The 22,035-nt window shown below is 40.6% G+C and overlaps 1 protein-coding gene and 1 long non-coding RNA gene across 3 annotated transcripts in view; one reads left to right on the plus strand and one right to left on the minus strand.

The window, feature by feature from the left end:
* The first annotated feature begins 853 nt into the window (after window positions 1-853).
* The window catches only part of LOC143735256 (uncharacterized), a 32,990-nt gene continuing 11,808 nt past the window's right edge, over window positions 854-22,035 (plus strand). Inside the window, exons 1-4 of one of the 2 annotated variants that reach the window (XM_077225370.1) lie at window positions 854-1,176; window positions 1,917-2,231; window positions 2,988-3,281; window positions 3,472-3,539. In XM_077225370.1, the coding sequence (XP_077081485.1) occupies window positions 1,002-1,176; window positions 1,917-2,231; window positions 2,988-3,281; window positions 3,472-3,539 (852 nt within the window). In that variant the 5' untranslated portion in view covers window positions 854-1,001. The remainder of the gene's footprint in view (window positions 1,177-1,916; window positions 2,232-2,987; window positions 3,282-3,471; window positions 3,540-22,035) is intronic. The other variant, XM_077225371.1, reaches the window with a different exon arrangement.
* LOC143735363 (uncharacterized) overlaps window positions 2,608-22,035 on the minus strand; it is a 33,605-nt gene continuing 14,177 nt past the window's right edge. The window contains exon 2 of the long non-coding RNA XR_013203127.1: window positions 2,608-3,249. This is a non-coding gene — a long non-coding RNA (uncharacterized LOC143735363). The remainder of the gene's footprint in view (window positions 3,250-22,035) is intronic.

Genomic DNA, 22,035 nt, shown 5'->3' on the forward strand with positions numbered 1-22,035 from the left:
ACAGCTGAGTGCAATGATGATGGGGAACAGCTGAGTGCAATGATGATGGGGAAAAGCTGAGTGCAATGATGCAGTGATGGGTACAGACAAGGATTGTGGGGAATGCAGTTCATAAAGTGGATGACACCGTGGGGAAGGAGGACATCTAGTGGACACCTGGGGAACACAAACCCAACACTGTGACAGGCCGGGGCGAAAATAAATGTCAGATGGCTGTTTGAGGTCTCTTACCCCCGTTATTGTCCACAAAACTTCAGTGCCGACACGTTTCTTATGACAAGCGCGGGTGAAGCTCGTCCTCTGTCACTGGCTGCTGCCGGATTTGTAAATCGGGTTGGTCCGGTCCGAGATCCCTTTTTTCTTCCAGCGAACGCCTTGTGAAAGTTTTTTTTTTTTTTGTAAATCAATGACGGGTTAAATGAGGTTCCAGTTGAAGACTGGAAAAATGTTGCCTGGTCTGATGAGTCTCGATTTCTGTTGAGACATTAAGATGGTAGAGTCAGAATTTGGCGTAAACAGAATGAGAACATGGATCCATCATGCCTTGTTACCACTGTGCAGGCTGGTGGTGGTGGTGTAATGGTGAGGGGGATGTTTTCTTGGCACACTTTAGGCCCCTTAGTGTCAATTGGGCATCGTTTAAATGCCACGGCCAACCTGAGCATTGTTTCTGACCATGTACATCCATTTATGGCCACTATGTACCCATCCTCTGATGGCTACTTCCAGCAGGATAATGCACCATGTCATAAAACTCGAATCATTTCAAATTGGTTTCTTGAACATGACAATGAGTTCACTGTACTAAAATGGCCCCCACAGTCACCAGATCTCAACCCAATAGAGCATCCCGTTATTTATTCCAATCCAACATTTTTTGAGTTTGTGACGTCTGAATCAATACAGTTTAACACAATGACACAGACACAGCCGAATGAAAACATGAAAGAAAAAAACAGAACTGCTGTGAAACTGGACGACAGCGCCAACAAGCCACATGCATGCTCACTCAGCCGAGACACAAAGACAGAAGCAGATCTTACAGTTTTCCTACACGACTTAACTACAGTCCACATTGCTCTCAGGTCATTTTTAAACACATTTTAAGTGGTTGGAAGAAAATGATTAAAGAAAAAACATCTTTTTTTTTCTGGCTGTGCTTTTGCCTTCTGAATGGTAAGTTAATTATTTTTTTTATTTATGGTAACATTTAGTAGGCTACAGCTTTTTATAAAACTATTAAATCAGTCAGAAGATTTGCTCTTGCTTTTATACCCAGATATTACTTTGAATAATCATTAGCTGCTTTGAAATGCTTTTATTTACCAATTATTTACATATTTATCTAAATGTCCTGTTAAATCAGGAATTTGAGGCTCTATGCTCAAATACAGGACAGACAACCATATTCTGTTGCCGTGTGAACGTGGATTATGATACCAAACAGAACTTCTGTACTTTCAGTCTCATTTGAAGATTCAAGGTGTTTATATTTTCCAGTAAGGTGTTATTTTTGTGGATTTGTAATGAACTTCAGTTTCACCATCAATAAATACATGTAAAAAATTCAGAACTTCCACTCTTCTATTTACAAGTTTAACTCTTAACACTTACAAACTTATAATATATGAAGATGTGTGAATTCCGATCACAGTTTTGCTTTCTTCCATTTACCTTCCACACTTTCCTGCCTTTCCTGCTAAAGTCTGTAATCATTTCAAAACTTGTTTAAAAGATAAAATCTTTGTTAAATCAAGCTAGATTTAACGTACATTATGCGTGACTGATAAACTGCGTCTTTCTATTGTTCCAAAATTTGTAGTCACTTCAAAACAACTTCAAACTTTAAATAAAGCTTTATTAAATCAACTTAAATTGGGAAAATGTAACTAAATTGGAAACTGTTTGTTTTTCAGGTGTGTCTGGTGGTGATGCAGTGAAGTCAGTGATGGAGGGAGATTCAGTCACTCTAAACACTGGTGTTACTGAAATAAAGAAAGATGATGTGATTGAATGGAGGTTTGGAACTGATGGGTCTCTATTAGCTAGAATCAATAGAGAGCTTGATGAGATCTACATATCTAATTACGCTGATGAGAGATTCAGAGACAGACTGAAGCTGGACGATCAAACTGGATCTCTGACCATCATGAACACCAGAACCTCAGACTCTGGACTTTATGAAGTGATCATCAGAGGAAAAAATACCAAATTCAATGTTACTGTCGATGGTGAGTAGAGAATTACAGCTCACTCTATTATAAAGCCTTTGCATATGTATAATTATTCTTAATACTACAAAATAAAATAAATTATGTATGGTGATTTTTTTAAACATCTTTTATACATTTTTTCAATGACACTTTAATTCCATTTCAAATATTAATTTAATTAGGTCTAGAGGGATTGAAAACTGACCAGGAGACGAGTCTCTTGTTTCTGACCATGGGTAGAGTCAAATAATTGTGCAACAAAATATTTTTTTCATGTCAAACCAATATAGCTAATTCGAAAAATATATGCCATGCAAACATCGACAGCTACATATATGACCAGGCCACAGAGACGATACATGTAGGTGAAGCTAAAATAACAGGACAGCCATAATTCCTACACATTACACACCAAATTTTATTATTTCGCATTGTTCAAACAAGACACATTCGCTCCATTTTCACACCTGATTGAGGTCTTTACCTATGGGGACACATCTCACTGTTTTATTTGCCATGCTGTGCCTTATACGGCTGTATTTGACATGATGCTATTATTCACATTTACTTTGAAGAACTAAAACCAAGCATTTCATTTGAATTAGGAAATTCCTATTGAAATAAACTATAATGAGTTTATGATAAACACAATTTTATTACCAATAAACTATGACTGACTGACATTCACTTTTATAGTACATGTTTCTTAATAACGTCGGTTTGTAACAGATCTACTACTTTCTCCAACTCACACTAATAACTGTCCCTCTTCAGCCACTACAACACCAGACCCGCCCTCTACATCACATCCTACTTCAGCTTCTTCTTCACGTCCTTCAGGTTCTTCTTCACGTCCTTCAGGTTCTTCTTCACGTCCTTCAGGTTCTTCTTCACGTCCTTCAGGTTCTTCTTCACGTCCTTCAGGTTCTTCTTCAGGTCCTTCAGGTTCTCCAGACTCAGTCTCTCTGATAGTGTTGATCTCTGCTGCTGCTGCTGGATCTCTGATGCTTATTGCTGTAGTCGTGATCTTCTTCATCTACAGGAAACACAGAAAAACAGACCAACAGGGCAAGTATTACCTACTGCTGATATATAATAATAATAATTAATATATTAATTATTGTAATAAAAAGTATAGCCTATAGACACAAAGCTCTATTTTTCATCATGCACCTTAAATGTATATGAATGATAAAAAGGACTACAGATTGTAGATTTATTTAATCTATTAATAATAATAATAATAACAATATTACAGCTGAGGCCAGTGAAGAAGAGATCACTTACGCCGATCCGACATTCTACAAAAGAAACCCACCGAAAACGGTAAGATTGTCTCATCTGTCTTATTTTTAGCAGTCACATTTAGATGTGTTTACTGTATTTACAGTGTGAATGGGTATGCTTCCCAATGTTTTTATTTTTTATTTAATTTAAGATAAGATAGATAAGATATGAATCTAAAAAAGCACAGGTTTGAAATCTGGGATTTAAACTTCTGTCGACTTCATACCTTCACTAAAAATGACTGCCTCAGCAGCAGTTTAAGTCGCGGAGCAAAAAATATGAGAAAAGGTTAGTTCTAAGAAAAGATCGTGCAGCACATATGGATAACCGTTAAATGGGAAGTCCACCCAAAACAAATTGTGTGAAACAAATGTTTAGTTTCCAATCTTCACCACATCTGCTGAGACATCACATCTTTCACAAAACAGCTGAATACACACCTCTTTCACAAGCACTTGAGAGTGGCAGTTTCTGTGTGCCCTATGGCTCTAGATATTCAAGGCCCCGATATACTCGTGGCAAAGTTCTTTTTCATTCTTTCATTAAAGGTAAAAAGAAGTTTGAAATATCTTAGCAGCGATATAGCCTACTGTTGGCGAACATCCAACGCCGTAATTGCTGCTGAGAGTGATGTAGATGAATGTGTAAATATGTGCTGCAAGCTTTCCTCTAAATAACAAAATAAGCATGCAACAAAAGCGGTAAAAAAACAGCAGTTAAGAAAGCATCTGATCGTAGTGTTACCAGAAGGAGTGTATAGAAGCTGCTTATAGGCACAAATAAGCTAACATGATCATTTCACTCAACGGCATATAAGGGTCATTCCGTGTCAACTCAACAGGGGTCCCTGGCAATTTTTCTTTTCTTTTTCTTTTTTTCTTTTATAGTGAAAGATAAATGAAGGAAGAAAGCAAAAATATTAAATGTTGTTTAATATTGTATTACTGCAGTTGTGTTATTGTCTAATCCACTTTTTTGTTTAGGGGGTCAAAATGACAATTTTATCATGAGATTACAGGGGGGTAAAAATGACTTTATAACAGCATCATTTAATTTTTACACAGAGATAGGTAGATCAAACAGCAAAAAAGAAAAAAGAAAGGGTAAAAAGAAAAAAGGAAAGAAAGTTACAGAAAACAACTTCTTCAAACAATTTTAATTTGCCAACAGTTAATAATAATAATAAATAAAAATGCATGACTTGCAAATCAGATATCAATCAAGTGCAATATAAACATGTTTTGTCAGGGCATCACTCCCGAACCCCGGCATCAACACTCCATTTCAACATCTGCTTCCTCCTTCACACCATAGACACGTCTTTTTTCCGTCAGTGTCTGGCATTATTTAACTTCTCCTTACTTTAACTTTAACTTAAAAAGGTACGCTACAGGACTGACCGCTTTTAATCTCCGCATTTGTTCTCCGACTGCTACTGCTAGCGCTTTCACTGGAAAAGAGTTTACCTTACTTCTGGTCTCGGCGGCCATTTTTGTGAAATAGGCCTCTTGGCTGTGAAAGTTGATTTATATTATAGTTTTAGCTTAAGTATTACATTTCATAATATAAAGTACATTTTCTGAAATCCAAATATTCATATTTATTTTCTTAAAACCAACTTTTATGGCAAGTACTTGTTTCAGGTAGGTACTAGGTACTATTCACTATTTTTTATTATTGTCTATATTATTCTGCAATTGATATTACATTGTATTTGCTATTATTATTATTATTATTATTGTTATAATAATATTATACCTCTTGCGATTATCAATCTGTTATAGTAATGCTGTTAAATCATTGTACTATTGTCAGGGTGTGTGCAGGTAGCTGAAGACGAGGATGCAGGAACTTCAAAGTAGTTTATTTATTTACAAAATTAACTTCAGGAACAAACTAACAAACTCCAGGAATTCAGTAACACAACCATACAAGGACGACGACCAACAAACACTGAGGGAAAACACAAGGCTTAAATGAACAGGGACTAATAGGATAATTAACAGAACACAGGTTTAGGGAATTACTAATTAAACAGACCGGGAAACACTAACAGGACTAATCCAAAAATCACAAAGACAGGGGTGAACAAGATCACAAAACTGAACTAATAACAGGACTAAACCAAAATCACAGAGACAGGGGGAAACCAGATCACAAAACAGAACTGAAACACATTGAAACATGACAGTACTTCCCCCCCCTCCCCGAAGGCGCGTCCTCGCACCGTATAACATCCAAAGGGGTGGGAGGGTGGGCGCCCTGGAGGCTGACGAGGGCGCGGTTGCACAGGAGCGGGAATCCTCAAGGGTGGAGCTGGTAGCTCGGGAAACCGGGGTGGAACAGGCTGTGGACGTGGCCATGGCGGAGCAGGCTGTGGACATGGCCACGGCAGAGATGTCAGACACTCGGGCGTCCAGGGCGGAGCTGTCGGACCCTCGGGCGTCCAGGGCGGAGCTGTCGGAGCCTCAGGCGTCCAGGGCGGAGCTGTCGGAGCCTCGGGCATTCAGGGCGGAGCTGTCGGACCCTCGGGCGTCCAGGGCGGAGCTGTCGGACCGTCGGGCGTCCAAGACGGAGCTGTCGGACCCTCGGGCGTCCAGGGCGGAGCTGTCGGACCTTCGGGCGTCCAGGGCGGAGCTGTCGGGCGGAGCTGTCGGGCGGAGCTGTCTCTGGTGCATCTGGTGAAGGATCAGTGGGCTCTGGTGCAGGATCAGTGGGATCAGTGGGCTCTGGTGCAGGATCAGTGGGCTCTGGTGCATCTGGTGCAGGATCAGTGGGCTCTGGTGCAGGATCAGTGGGATCAGTGGGCTCTGGTGCAGGATCAGTGGGCTCTGGTGCAGGATCAGTGGGCTCTGGTGCAGGATCAGTGGGCTCTGGTGCAAGATCAGTGGGCTCTGGTGCAGGATCAGTGGGCTCTGGTGCAGGATCAGTGGGCTCTGGTGCAGGATCAGTGGGCTCTGGTGCAGGATCAGTGGGCTCTGGTGCAGGATCAGTGGGCTCTGGTGCAGGATCAGTGGGCTCTGGTGCAGGATCAGTGGGCTCTGGTGCAGGATCAGTGGGCTCTGGTGCAGGATCAGTGGGCTCTGGTGCATCTGGTGCAGGATCAGTGGGCTCTGGTGCAGGATCAGTGGGCTCTGGTGCAGGATCAGTGGGCTCTGGTGCAGGATCAGTGGGCTCTGGTGCAGGATCAGTGGGCTCTGGTGCAGGATCAGTGGGCTCTGGTGCAGGATCAGTGGGATCAGTGGGCTCTGGTGCAGGATCAGTGGGCTGTGGTGCAGGATCAGTGGGCTCGGGTGCATCTGGTGCAGGATCAGTGGGCTCTGGTGCAGGATCAGTGGGCTCTGGTGCAGGATCAGTGGGCTCTGGTGCAGGATCAGTGGGCTCTGGTGCATCTGATGCAGGATCAGTGGGCTCTGGTGCAGGATCAGTGGGATCAGTGGGCTCTGGTGAAGGATCAGTGGGCTCTGGTGCAGGATCAGTGGGCTCTGGTGCATCTGGTGCAGGATCAACGGGCTCTGGTGCAGGATCAGTGGGATCAGTGGGCTCTGGTGCAGAATCAGTGGGCTCTGGTGCATCTGGTGCAGGATCAGTGGGCTCTGGTGCAGGATCAGTGGGCTCTGGTGCATCTGGTGCAGGATCAGTGGGCTCTGGTGCATGATCAGTGGGCTCTGGTGCAGGATCAGTGGGCTCTGGTGCATCTAGTGCAGGATCAGTGGGCTCTGGTGCATCTGGTGCAGGATCAGTGGGCTCTGGTGCAGGATCAGTGGGATCAACGGGCTCTGGCCAGGATCAACGGGCTCCAGCGCAGGATCAACGGGCTCCGGCGCAGGATCAACGGGCTCCGGCGCAGGATCAACGGGCTCCGGCGCAGGATCAACGGGCCATCGTGGGACTCGGAACTGGACGGGGCCAGCACATCGTGGGACTCGGAACTGGACGGGGCCAGCACATCGTGGGACTCGGAACTGGACGGGGCCAGCACATCGTGGGACTCGGAACTGGACGGGGCCAGCACATCGTGGGACTCGGAACTGGACGGGGCCAGCACATCGTGGGACTCGGAACTGGACGGGGCCAGCACATCGTGGGACTCGGAACTGGACGGGGCCAGCACATCGTGGGACTCGGAACTGGACGGGGCCAGCACATCGTGGGACTCGGAACTGGACGGGGCCAGCACATCGTGGGACTCGGAACTGGACGGGGCCAGCACATCGTGGGACTCGGAACTGGACGGGGCCAGCACATCGTGGGACTCGGAACTGGACGGGGCCAGCACATCGTGGGACTCGGAACTGGACGGAGCCAGCACATCGTGGGACTCGGAACTGGACGGGACCAGCACATCGTGGGACTCGGAACTGGACGGGACCAGCACATCGTGGGACTCGGAACTGGACGGGACCAGCACATCGTGGGACTCGGAAATAGACTCGGAACTGGACTCATGGGCCAGAGATGATGTGCGTGTAGCCCACACACACAGAATCGCCGCAGACATCACAATCAGCGCTGTGTCTTCTCGTGTGGACTCACGTGTGGTGTGCTCAGGCTCTGGCGGGCAGGCGATGGGTTCAGGCTCTGGCGGGCAGGCGATGGGTTCAGGCTCTGGCGGGCAGGCGATGGGTTCAGGCTCTGGCGGGCAGGCGATTGGCTCCGGTCCTGGCGAACAGGCGACGGGCTCAGGCTCTTGCTCTTGCTCGAAGACTGGGTCTGGGACAGCAGACACGGGCTCCGGCGCTGGCGGACAGGCGATGGTCTCAGGCGCTGACGGGCAGGCGACGGGCTCAGGCGCTGGCGGGCTTGGAACTGGTTGGAGTGGGAGATCTTCTATGACGTAGTTGGATCCACACGCCCACAGCGTGTGATCCACGAACTCCAGAAAGGTCATATTTAGGTCCTTTAACCAGAATAATCTGGGCTAGCGTGTCCTTCAGACCACCCCAGAAACTCCGTTTCAGTTCCTCTTCATCCTGAGTCATATCATCATACAACTCAAACTTTTTCCTTCTACTCATCTTCGTATTTTGTACTGGTTGGTCGTTCTGTCAGGGTGTGTGCAGGTAGCTGAAGACGAGGATGCAGGAACTACAAAGTTGTTGATTTATTTACAAAATTAACTTCAGGAACAAAATAACAAACTCCACGAATTCAGTAACACAACCATACAAGCACGACGACCCACAAACACTGTGGGAAAACACAAGGCTTAAATGAACAGGGACTAATAGGATAATTAACAGAACACAGGTTTAGGGAATTACTAATTAAACAGACCGGGAAACACTAACAGGACTAATCCAAAAACCACAAAGACAGGGGTGAACAAGATCACAAAACTGAACTAATAACAGGACTAAACCAAAATCACAGAGACAGGGGGAAACCAGATCACAAAACAGAACTGAAACGCATTGAAACATGACAACTATTCACTAGTCACTATTTACATTTTTTTATTGTCTATATTCTGTCATTGATATTTCATATTCTATTGCTATTATTATAGTATTATACATAAACTATATGTTATTATCAATATATTATTATTATTATATTATTGTACTTATGATATTATATATATTTACACAATTTGTTTCATTTTCTCAATTGCGGTCAATTTTAAGCACAAGAAAAGCTAAAATCGGGTTAAAGACAGAAAATGCTTTTTCCACAATAAGAAAACTTTATTTCATTTAATGTGAAAATTTAATTATATCTCAGTATGGGGATCTTCACAATTCTTATCCAAGAATAAAAAGCCAAATACATGACAAGCCTGAGCTTTGACAATTCCTTATTAAAAAAAATATTTTATAAGTCTAACTATCAAGATTTTAAATAACTAGAGATGGAACTTTTTGTACACCACATACAAACCACTGAAATCGGTTGATAAAGGTAAACGTTATTTTTGTTTTAATCCAGAAAAAACGCAGCTCATCCATTTACTTGCATTTGTTTACAGTGCAGTCTTGCCCTCAGCAAAATAGTGGACGTGTTGACGTATCGCAGCAACTTTCCAAAGTGACCAATAGGGCGTCTATGTATTTATTAGCCTATGTCTATGGTTTACACAGCCTTTTTTTTTTTAAATGGTGGGTGCCACTGTTTCGCGTGCGTTTGGCCAAATATTTCAAATATTTTTTATTTGGTTCAGACCATAGACCATATGCGCCAGAGAAACGAGGGCGCCGGCGTATTGTCTTTGAACTTCCGTTTTTTTGCGGTCGCTCTATATTTCTATGGCATTGCTCTCCAGGAGTAATTAGCTTTTGAAGTGGATTTACTTAATGTAAAGTTAACAAAAGTTATCATGAGGATTGCAATGTTTAAAGCAGATGTCTTAACAAATGTCAGTAGACAGGGAAGATTTTAAAACAAGCCGTTCATTCATAAATACGGAAGAGCACTGTGAAAATACAGACCGGAAGACAAAAGACAACGAGTGCAGCGCTGAAAAGGGGCGGGGCTACATAAGGTCTATAGAGTGCCGAAGTTATTACGTCACTATGTAGGCCAAAACACGGAAGTGAGTTAGCATTTTAGCACTTCCGGTTCCCTCGCCCTAAAGTCTATGGGTTTTTTGAATGGGTTTTTGCTAAATCGCCTGAAATATGATCTGTAGTTAACAAAGCCTCTAAATATTTTCACGTTTTGATCTATGACATAAAACATACCAGTTATGACCTGCTTGTGGTTTTTTAAACTTTATTGTGTCTGCTTGTGGTTTTTTAAACTTTATATAGGCTTCAAAATGTATAAATTTTGGATTAACTTGTAAAGATTATCTTGGTAGACAAAACGTGTAAGGGTCACAACTCTTTGTTGAACACAGATCTTATTTTTTGCGATTTTCCAAAAGTCTATGGGGAAAATGCATAGCTTTTCGATCGAGGGAACCCAATCGCCGCTAACTTCTGAGTTGTCCTACAAAGTGACGTCATAACTTCGGCATTCTATAGATAGGCTTGATGGACTTCATACGCTATGCAGACTGATCGGCGGCGGACATGAAGGAGTGCATGCCGGTTAGAAATTGTGTTCTAGACGCGATCAAAATAAAACTGATTAAAAAACATAGATCCCACTTTATTGATAGTTTAGGCTTATGTTAAACTTAATTCTTGTACAATCATACACTGTATTAAGCAGTACATAAAGTATTAAATAGAAAAGTATCTGAAACATCTGTGTATTTGACAAATATTGCATTAATTTCACTTCAGCTGTAGTCAAATATGCAAACACAGTGCAAGCTCAACTACGGGAAGCAGAAAGTGGCCGAATTCACGTCTCTATTTTCAACTCTCTGTCGTTATTTCTCTCGGTCTCACTGTCTAAGTAACCATGGCAACGGATAGCGTATCCTTCCAAGATGGCGACGCAGAGTGAAACGTGTGACGATTATTCTTATTCTCTATATTACACACTGCATAAAAGGTAATTTTTGAAAAATAATGGGGCACTTTCAATATTGATAATAAAGTCTGCATTTAAACTCAATTGAACTGCTTTAAAAACAGTTCATGTGAATGTTTAAACAGATGATAAACAAGTCGGCGTTCCCCAAAACCATTGTTCTAACGAACATTCGCAAACAGCATCGCAAAGTTGTGTGTTTGGAACGACAGATCTCGAGCCGTGGTTAGAAGCAGAGTTTCTTGTTTGCATGACGCGGAGTCAATAAATCATTATCTTGAGCCAAATAATCAAGCTGACATTCATTACAATTTGTCTTTTATTTAGAATACATACAAATGTCATTTATATCTTTTAATTTGTCAAGAGATTTAAAGCACCGTTTTTGAAGAGTGCGCATGTGCGTAAGAACGAGCCTATGAATGATCACTTTGTGACAATACGGTTTCGAGAAACAGTCGTGACTCGTGACTAGCTGCTTGATTTCTTTAATGACGCATCGCACTACGGTAGTTAAGCAGCGAGTTACATCGTTGTAAGAGAAATGCAGAGCAGAGCAGCTGCTGTTACGTAAAACTACGGGTTGGTGGCACTCCTGAACAGATTAAACAACAGACGAAGAATCTGGAATCGGCTGTCTTGAATTTTCTTGTATTTTATGTTGTTAGATCAACACCATAGCGAATACAAAAATCTGAATGGCTGTTCAGTCACCGTTAGACTTCCTTTCATCTCAACGATGAGCGGCTGTCAGAAATAGAAAGTTGCACAGTGCTATTTTGTGTACTGGAGTAACAGGGTATTTCTGCTTTTCCATAAATTAGCATTCTCATTTAGGCCTTCTGGTGTGTTTTTTCACTTGTCTGAACAATTCTGTCTACGGTTGTTCTGGAAAGCAAGAGCACTCTCATTAGAGACTGTAATAATAGCCTAATGACAAATGCTCCAATCAGTATTTGTGTTGTGCTCTGGAGAATGTCAAATATTTCTATTAGCCACTCAGCGGTCAAGATACCGACGAGTTTTTTCTCAGTGCTGATGCTGAGTTCTGAATGCTTGCGAATCCTCACATTATAACAAACAGAGTGTAGACACGATGTACGGTAAATAAGAGATTCGTTGTCCGGTGTAGACAGCCTCATTGATTATAACAGAACTTTATGAGATTGCGATGAAATGAGATGAGTGATATATTTTTTAGTGATTGTAAAGTGAGTGCTCTTTGCACACTTTTTAGGCTATATATAAACCATTCAGAATTTGAATAAAAGTTTTTCATGCTTCTAAGAGTACTAATGGCCACGTACAAGCTGCAGCGTTTCGGATTAAACATTGCAATGACTGGCTTAGTGATAACTATAGCACAGCCTATGGCGACAAAGCTGTTGAACATGGAACGGCTCAGAAATTTCTTCATAAGTTTTTTTTAGTTTTTTTTTTAAGTTTTATATTCTTTATTCTCCTCAATGCATGCAGATCAAATGTCATTATTTAACATCTTGATGGCCATTATTCTGATGGTGTGAGTTCAAATGAAAACTTCACATAAATCTTGAGCATTAAAATCCACAGAATGACAGTACACATTTAATTTCATGATAAATATGAGCTGCAAACAGATGTTTTGGGGTATTTTTTACAGTATTGAATTCAACAAACTCAAACCACAGAAGGCCTCAGTTTTAGATCTGGAAAGAAAAGTGGTTTCATCGGTTGAGAGCATGTGTGTGAGAATGTGTCTGTACTGGACGTTTGTGGTTAATGTGCATCAGTTTTTGCATGTCTTGAGGTATTAATAGTGTGAGTGTGTGTTCTTGTGAATCTGCTGGGGTTTCCACAAGAACTTCCACAATTTAACTTCCTCTTTTTGAGAAACAGTTTTACCTCAAAATAAAGAATGCAAACTGTTTGAGAAAAATATAATTTCTGTGAGATCTTGTGGGAATGTGAAATATTAAAATGTATCACTATGTATATGTGAAAAATAAGATTGATATTCAGCAGTATATGAATCTCTCTGTATATAAACTAATGCGTTAATCCAACAGATAACAAGTGGTAGTTTCAGCAAGTTGTTTGCAGCTCAAGCAACACTTCGATATTTCTGAGAAGTTTCCACTATTCTTGTCATCACACCTGGGTCCACTGTTATTGACAGACACAACCGTTTTAAAAATAAGTAGATGATTAAAAAAATAATTGCATTGCAAATGCAATGCATGATCTTTTTGCAAGTTGTATGTGTATCATCCATAAGTGATCATTTATTTTGTTCCATCCATTTTGGGGAGTTGCTAACTAAAAGCAATAACATTTTCCGATAGCATAGTCATAGTTTTAAAAACTTTTTTTTTTTTTTTTTACAACCACTAGCAGTGTAGCATGACAGACGCCAACCGCCTGAATCACAAGGTCATGTGACTGATCACTCTAAACCTTCCTTCAACAAGCAGTGAAAAACACTCATCTGTTTTACACTATTAAAAGCATCCAAAAATACTACCATTTAATAAACATCAATGGAAACAGATGCTTTTTGCCTACATGCAAGATTGTATATTAGTATCTAACCGCAGGGCCTAACAAGGCTATGCTAACCAGCTAACCAGTCCCTGTTATTAGAGAGTCATGATACATGTGCTTACACTGTAAAACTAGCGCTCTCTAGTGTGCAAAATAAGAATTTACCGCTACAACAAAAGCTCTACTGTTAAAGGAACACTCCACCGTTTTTCGAAATAGGGCTTATTCACATTCTTTCCTACATTTAGATATGTGTGCAAATGCATTTTTGTCTCAGTGCATGCATTGTTTTAGTTTGACAGGGTCGGCGCTAGCTTAGCTTAGCACAATGAATGGAATCCTTTGTTGCCAGCTAGCATGTCCTGAGTAAAAGTGATAAAAAAATAAAAACAAAACCACGTAATTACTTCTTGTGGCCTGCGTATTCACAACGAGTACAAATAGCGATGCAGATTAACACTAGGCGATTTCCTAGGCAGATATTGACTTGGGACTACTATATTAGGTGGAAGCACAGGCGAAGCACTGCTGCTTAGGCGAAGCACTGCTACTTGGGCGCAGAGATATCACGCAACACATTCAGTGTTGCCAACTTAGCGCCTTTGTCGCTATTTTTAGCGACTTTTCAGACCCCTTTAGCGACATTTTTTTTAAAAAGCGACTAGCGACAAATCTAGCGACTTTTTAGACAAACCTCAGTAACCTCCAGATGTTGCCAGTAGCCTATACTGTTCTGCGAGCGCGAGGTCTTGCTTTCTCCCTGCCGTCACTCTTTCGTCTACTTTGTTCAGTGAATGGCTGAGACGAGCAGCAGCACATTCATGTGTTGAGCGCGCGCCAGTTTTTTTTTCCCCCACGGACTTGTCACTTGCTTCTCTTTTGTTTTATTTTTAAAGAGTTTTGTTTGATCGTTTTAATTTCCTTTATTTTCTTGTGCTTATTACTTGTAATACTCACTATCACAGAGCTTTCACCCAGTTCCCGAACTCTCTCAATTCAGATAATTTTACACATATAAAAAAATTTAGTCATTCACTATATCATAGCTACTTGTTCTATTGTCTGACAAAAATAATATAGGTAATGAGAACAGCTTTATTGGACATTCAGCTATATTATATTATATTATATATTATATTAAAATACAGAATGTGAGCATGAATTTAGAGAGAAAACACATTAGACAGGCAGAACGCAAGTACGACGCGATGACGTCATGGATATGCTAATTAGCGTATGACGTCATCTAGCGACATTTAGCGACTTTTAGGGAAGGCGTTAGCTACTTTCCTGTGAAAATAGTTGGCAACAGTGAACACATGAAATCCCATGACTTCCGTAAACATACCGGCGTGAATAGTAGCTGCCTGACTATTTTCCTTACAGTACATGACTGGAGATGAACATGGCTGATTTTGTGAGAGACGAAGAGGGTGACTTCTCAGACAGTCAAGAGCCAGAGCCATACCTATTTGAACCAGAGTTTACAGAAGATGAGCTGCGTGCTTTAGAAATAGACCGACAGGAGGAGGAGGTTGAGATCGCTCAACAGCCTGAGGACATGAGGATGAGAGCCAACACGAACTGGTGGTGTGAATGTGGGGGAATATGCCAACCTATTCCGACTGAAATAGAGTGTGGAGAGTGGGACCAGTTACTGCCATCGATGACCAGGCTCAACGCGTTAGATCAAGATGAGCGTGCCCGCAGTGTCACAGCTACCGAGGATTTCACGGCGCTGATCCATCCTGCTAAAATATAATTTATAATATAAAAAAAAATATATATATATATATATAAACATATATTTATATATGTGTGTGTGTGTGTGTGTGTGTGTGTGTGTGTTACATAAACAATGAAGACTGTTCTGCTACCTCCTTTGGTCAAAATGTTTGTAGTTATGCTAAACCTCCTGAGTGTAACTCTGTGAGAGAAATATAGCTAACTTAGCCCTCAGTCATTTCAATTTATAGGTAACGATAACAGGTTGTTCATGCTAAACAGGTGGAATTCAACATGAGGTTCGTAGTCTAGATACAGCTTCTCAGCATCGATCTTACAACAGAATAAAGACACAGATAAAAATAGGGAAGAGAGTAATAAAAGACAACTTACATGTGCACTTTGTTCTGCCTGTGCTTTGAAAATAGATGGGACGGCCGTATCTTTCAGACGTAGTACCGTCTTTCTGGGCCCATATTCCATTTTTTCAAAGTAGTCCTCTGGTGCAAAATGCTCTTCGCAAACACGAAACTGTTTTATTTTGTAGAGAGGCATTCTTGTACAGATCTCCAGAGCAGCTAGCCATTTATTTCTCAGTTCCACATTCGATGGAATTCTGTGAAACATTACATTCGTGTATGTGTTCTTTGCTTGTTCTCACAACCTTTTGCTACGCGTGTAATACTGCGGTCAAGCCAGCCGCGGTTTGAAAATACACGGTCAAGCCAGCCGCCAAAAAAAAAGGTGTGTGCGCCTATTACTATGAATACGGTAATTTCAGTAACACGCGAGAGGGAACGTGCTCTCTCCACTATGGCGCTCGCTCGCTCGCTCTCTCTCTCTCTTCCTTTTTTCTTTCTTTCTTTCTTTCTTTCTTTCTTTCTTTCTTTCTTTCTTTCTTTCTATCTTTTTCTATCTTCTTCTTCTGTCTTTCTTTCTTTCTTTCTGTTTCTTCCTTTTTTCTTTCTTTCTATCCTTTTCTCACTTTCTTTCTCTTTCTTCCTTTTTTCTTTCTTTCTACCTTTTCTCTATTTCTTCTTTCTTTCTTTCTCTCTTTCTAACTTTTTTCTTTCTATCTTTTTATCTCTTTCTTTCTTTCTTTCTCTTTCTTCCTTTTTTTCTTTCTATCGTTTTCTTCTTTTTTTCTATCTTTCTTTCTTTATCTCTTTCTTCCTTTTCTCTCTTTTTTCTTTCTTTCTCTTTCTTCCTTTTCTTTCTTTCTATATTTTTCTCTCTTTCTTCTTTCTCTCTTTCTTTCTTTCTTTCTTTCTTTCGTGTTAGTTGCACATATTTGTGAGAGACAATGTAACAAGATGCTTTCTTTTTTCTCTCTTTTTATAGTTCACATCTCAAGAAATAGTTTTATGTAAATGTTTACAGCACAAGAAGACAAAATAAAGTATTCACTCTTTCTAAATACATTTACTGCATATGGTTTACTGTTGTCTTGTATTCAATGTGCCATACAGTATACAAACCCCATGCGAAACACAATGGACATTTTCGACTTCAGAGGCCCTTAAAGACCTCATTTCTAATAAGTAGAAAAAAATAACAGTCAGGTTTAATACAGGACGTCCCATACAGTACACACATCTCATATCAAACCATTTTACTGTAGCATTTTGGAGATATGTCACTTTAATTGAATTCAGAGGTGTATAAATACCACATTTCTAATAAGTAGAAAAAAATAACGGTCAGGTTAAATACAGGACGTCCCAAACAGTACACACACCTCATATCAATCCATTTTACTGTAGCATTTTGGAGATATGTCACTTTAATTGACTTCAGAGATGTATAAAAACCACATTTCTAAAAAGTAGAAAAAAATAACGGTCAGGTTTAATACAGGACGTCCCATACAGTACACACACCTCATATCAAACCATTTTACTGTAGCATTTTGGAGATATGCCACTTTAATTGACTTCAGAGGTGCATAAATAACTCATTTCTAATAAGTAGAAAAAAATAACAGTCAGGTTTAAAACAGGACGTCCCATACAGTACACACACCTCATATCAAACCATTTTACTGTAGCATTTTGGAGATATGTCACTTTAATTGACCAGAGGTGTATAAAGACTTCATTTCTAATAAGTAGAAAGAAATAACGGTCAGGTTTAATACGGGACGTCCCATACAGTACACACACCTCATATCAAACCATTTTACTGTAGCATTTTGGAGATATGTCACTTTAATTGAATTCAGAGGTGTATAAATACCACATTTCTAATAAGTAGAAAAAAATAACGGTCAGGTTTAAAACAGGACGTCCCATACAGTACACACATCTCATATCAAACCATTTTACTGTAGCATTTTGGAGATATGTCACTTTAATTGACTTCAGTGGTGTATAAAGACCACATTTCTAATAAGTAGAAAAAAATAACAGTCAGGTTTAATACGGACGTCCCATACAGTGTGCACACCTCATATCAAACCATTTTACTGTAGCATTTTGGAGATATGTCACTTTAAATGACTTCAGAGGTGTATAAAAACCTAATTTCTAATAAGTAGAAAAAAATAACAGTCAGTTTATATACGGGACGTCCCATATCGTACACACACCTCATATCAAACCATTTTACTGTAGCATTTTGGAGATATGCCACTTTAATTGACTTCAGAGGTGTATAAAGACCTCATTTCTAATAAGTAGAAAAAAATAACAATCAGGTTTAATACAGGTACGTCCCATACAGTACACACACCTCATATCTAACCATTTTACTGCAGCATTTTGGAGATATATGCCATTATTCTAATTTAAACACCTATAAATACCTAATTTCTAATAAGTAGAAAAAAATAACGGTCAGGTTTAATACAGGACGTCCCATAAAGTACACACACCTCATATCAAACCATTTTACTGCAGCATTTTGGAGATATATGCCATTATTCTAATTTAAACACCTATAAATACCTCATTTCTAGTAAGTAGAAAAGAACAATGGTCAGTTTCTATACGGGATGTCCCATACAGTGTGCACACCTCATATCTAACCATTTTACTGCAGTGTTTTGGAGATATAGGCCATTATTCTACTTTAAACACCTATAAAAAACCTAATTTCTAATAAGTAGAAAAAACGAATGGTCACTTTATATACGGGACGTCCCATACAGTACACACACCTCATTTCTAACCATTTTACAGCAGCGTTTTGGAGATATAGGCCATTATTCTACTTTAAACACCTATAAAAACCTCATTTCTAATAAGTAGAAGAAAAGAATGGTCAGTTTCTATACGGGTGTCCCATACAGTACACACACCTCATATCTAACCATTTTACTGTAGCATTTTGGAGATATATGTCATTATTCTACTTTAAACACCTATAAAAACCTAATTTCTAATAAGTAGAAAAAAACAATGGTCAGTTTCTATAAAGGACGTCCCATACAGTGTGCACACCTCATATCTAACCATTTTACTGCAGCATTTTGGAGATACATCACATTAATTGACTTCAGGGGTGTATAAAGACCTTGTTTCAAATAAGTAGAAATTCAGAATTTGTGGAGTGGGTGCTGGAGTCTTGTGGATCGCCACTCACAGTCGGAACTGAAGACAAACAACGCCAGTCCCACTCACAACCCAGTTCCCAGCCAAGACCACCCAGACTGTGAGGATCAACTGCATGAGCCCACCGCAAGCAGCGAGAGTGAATCAGCTGGTCCCGCCCAACCTCCCTCTCCCCATCTGTCTGTCTCTGCAGTCCCAAGACACTCCTGCCACCCAGTCATCTCTTCCTCCCATCAGTCCCGCAGTGCAACTCAGCCTCCTCTCAGTGGCACGGCTACATCTTGTGCCTGCTGGGAGCCATCTCCTCCTGCGAGTGTTGAGACTGTGGCTCCGCCTCCAGCCTCTGAGTGCTCCGCCTCCAGCCTCTGAGTGCTCCGCCTCCGCTCCACCTCTACCTGTCCCTCTGGCACCTGCGCTCTTACCACCCTCGACTCCAGCGTGGACCATCGGTCATTCGGCCTTGCCGGGCTCCCAGGGTATGTCAGCTCCACTTGGGTTAGACATTGACCACCGTCGCCATGGACTTGCAGCCCATTCGCTGCCCTGCGGCCCTCCACCTCTACGGCTTTGGCTAGCTCCACCCCTTACACCTCCACCTATGGTCGCTCCAGCTCAGCCACTAACCTCAGGATCCCTGCTTCCACCTCAGGGGTTCGACGCTGCGGCCCAGTCGCGGTCGCCTAGGTCTTTGTGTCTCACTGCCTCATCGCTTCTCTGGCTACGCGGTGTGCTCCACCTCAATCACCGTCGTCACCTCCGTTAGTCCCCATGGTGGTGTCGGGACTCTTCACTCCATGGCTTTTCCCTCCTGCGCCACCGCCGTGGGAGGCAGTCCTGGCTGTGGCCTGGGTCTCCGTCTGCTCTTCCCTGTTCAAGGCCATCCCCTGGTTGTCACCACCATCTGCAACACCCTGGACGGTTTTGTATGGCTCTCTCCGGCTTCCTTGTCCTCCAGCTAAGCCGCCTCTATCCATCTACTGGTGCGAGGTCGCGCCTTCCAGGAGGTAGCGCCTTTGCCTTCATCATCGTGTTCATCTGCGTTCTACAACACAATCTGTGACATGCATATAGTATGGGACGTTGAAGTAGTAAAATATAACATATCTTTAAAATGCTGCAGTAAAATGGTCTGATATGAGGTGTGCATACTGCATGGGACGTCCCCTATAAAAACTGACCATTAGTTTTTTCTACTTATTATGAATTAGATCTTTATAGGCCTCTGAAGTAGAAAAATATGACATATCTCGAAAATGCTGCAGTAAAATGGTTAGATATGAGGTGTGCACACTGTATGGGACGTCCCCTATAGAAACTGACCATTGCTTTTTTCTACTTATTAGAAATTAGTTTTTTATAGGTGTATAAATATGAATAAAGTGACATATATCTCCAAAACGCTGCAGTAAAATGGTTTGATAAGAGTTGTACACACTATATGGGATGTCCCCTAAAATGCTGACCGTTAGTTTTTCTGCTTATTAGAAATGACGTCTCTATAGGTATATAAATAGGAATAATGTGACATATCTCCAAAAAGCTACAGTAAAATGGTTTGATATGAGGTGTGTGTACTGCATGGGACGTCCCCTATATAAACTGGCCATTAGTTTTTTCTACTTATTATAAATTAGATCTTTATAGGCCTCTGAAGTAGAAAAATATGACATATCTCGAAAATGCTGCAGTAAAATGGTTAGATATGAGGTGTGCACACTGTATGGGATGTCCCGTATAGAAACTGACCATTGTTTTTTTCTACTTATTAGAGATTAGGTTTTTATAGGTGTTTAAAGTAGAATAATGACATATATCTACAAAATGCTTCAGTAAAATGTTTAGATATGAGGTGTGTGTACTGTATGGGACGTCCCATATAGAAACTGACCATTGTTTTTTTCTACTTATTAGAAATTAGGTTTTTATAGGTGTTTAAAAGTAGAATAATGACATATATCTCCAAAACACTGCAGTAAAATGGTTAGATATGAGGTGTGCACACTGTATGGGACGTACCGTATAGAAACTGACCATTGTTTTTTTCTACTTATTAGAAATTAGGTTTTTATAGGTGTTTAAAAGTAGAATAATGACATATATCTCCAAAACACTGCAGTAAAATGGTTAGATATGAGGTGTGCACACTGTATGGGACGTCCCGTATAGAAACTGACCATTGTTTTTTTCTACTTATTAGTGATTAGGTTTTTATAGGTGTTTAAAGTAGAATAATGACATATATCTCCAAAATGCTGCAGTAAAATGGTTAGATATGAGGTGTGTGTACTGTATGGGACGTCCCGTATAGAAACTGACCATTGTTTTTTTCTACTTATTAGAAATGAGTTATTTATGCACCTCTGAAGTCAATTAAAGTGACATATCTCCAAAATGCTACAGTAAAATGGATTGATATGAGGTGTGTGTACTGTATGGGACGTCCTGTATTAAACCTGACCGTTATTTTTTTCTACTTATTAGAAATGGGGTATATATAAATTAGATCTTTATAGGCCTCTGAAGTAGAAAAATATGACATATCTCGAAAATGCTGCAGTAAAATGGTTAGATATGAGGTGTGCACACTGTATGGGACGTCCCCTATAGAAACTGACCATTTTTTTTCCTACTTATTAGAAATTAGGTTTTTATAGGTGTTTAAAAGTAGAATAATGACATATATCTCCAAAACACTGCAGTAAAATGGTTAGATATGAGGTGTGCACACTGTATGGGACGTCCCGTATAGAAACTGACCATTGTTTTTTTCTACTTATTAGTGATTAGGTTTTTATAGGTGTTTAAAGTAGAATAATGACATATATCTCCAAAATGCTACAGTAAAATGGATTAATATGAGGTGTGTGTACTATATGGGACGTCCTGTATTAAACCTGACCGTTATTTTGTTTCTACTTATTAGAAATGTGGTATTTATACACCTCTGAAGTCAATTAAAGTGACATATCTCCAAAATGCTACAGTAAAATGGTTTGATATGAGGTGTGTGTACTGTTTGGGACGTCCTGTATTAAACCTGACCGTTATTTTTTTCTACTTATTAGAAATGTGGCATTTATACACCTCTGAAGTCAATTAAAGTGACATATCTCCAAAATGCTACAGTAAAATGGTTTGATATGAGGTGTGTGTACTGTATGGGACGTCCTGTATTAAACCTGACCGTTATTTTTTTCTACTTATTAGAAATGTGGCATTTATACACCTCTGAAGTCAATTTGTAATGTGGAAAGGTAAGACCCAAAAGCGATTTGCAGATAACAGTCTCTTTAATAGCGAGAGATAAATTCAGT

This window comes from Siphateles boraxobius, unplaced genomic scaffold, assembly GCF_051911475.1.
Source record: "Siphateles boraxobius isolate OS27281-9 unplaced genomic scaffold, OSU_SipBor_1 13, whole genome shotgun sequence".
In the NCBI taxonomy this organism is placed as follows: domain Eukaryota; kingdom Metazoa; phylum Chordata; class Actinopteri; order Cypriniformes; family Leuciscidae; genus Siphateles; species Siphateles boraxobius.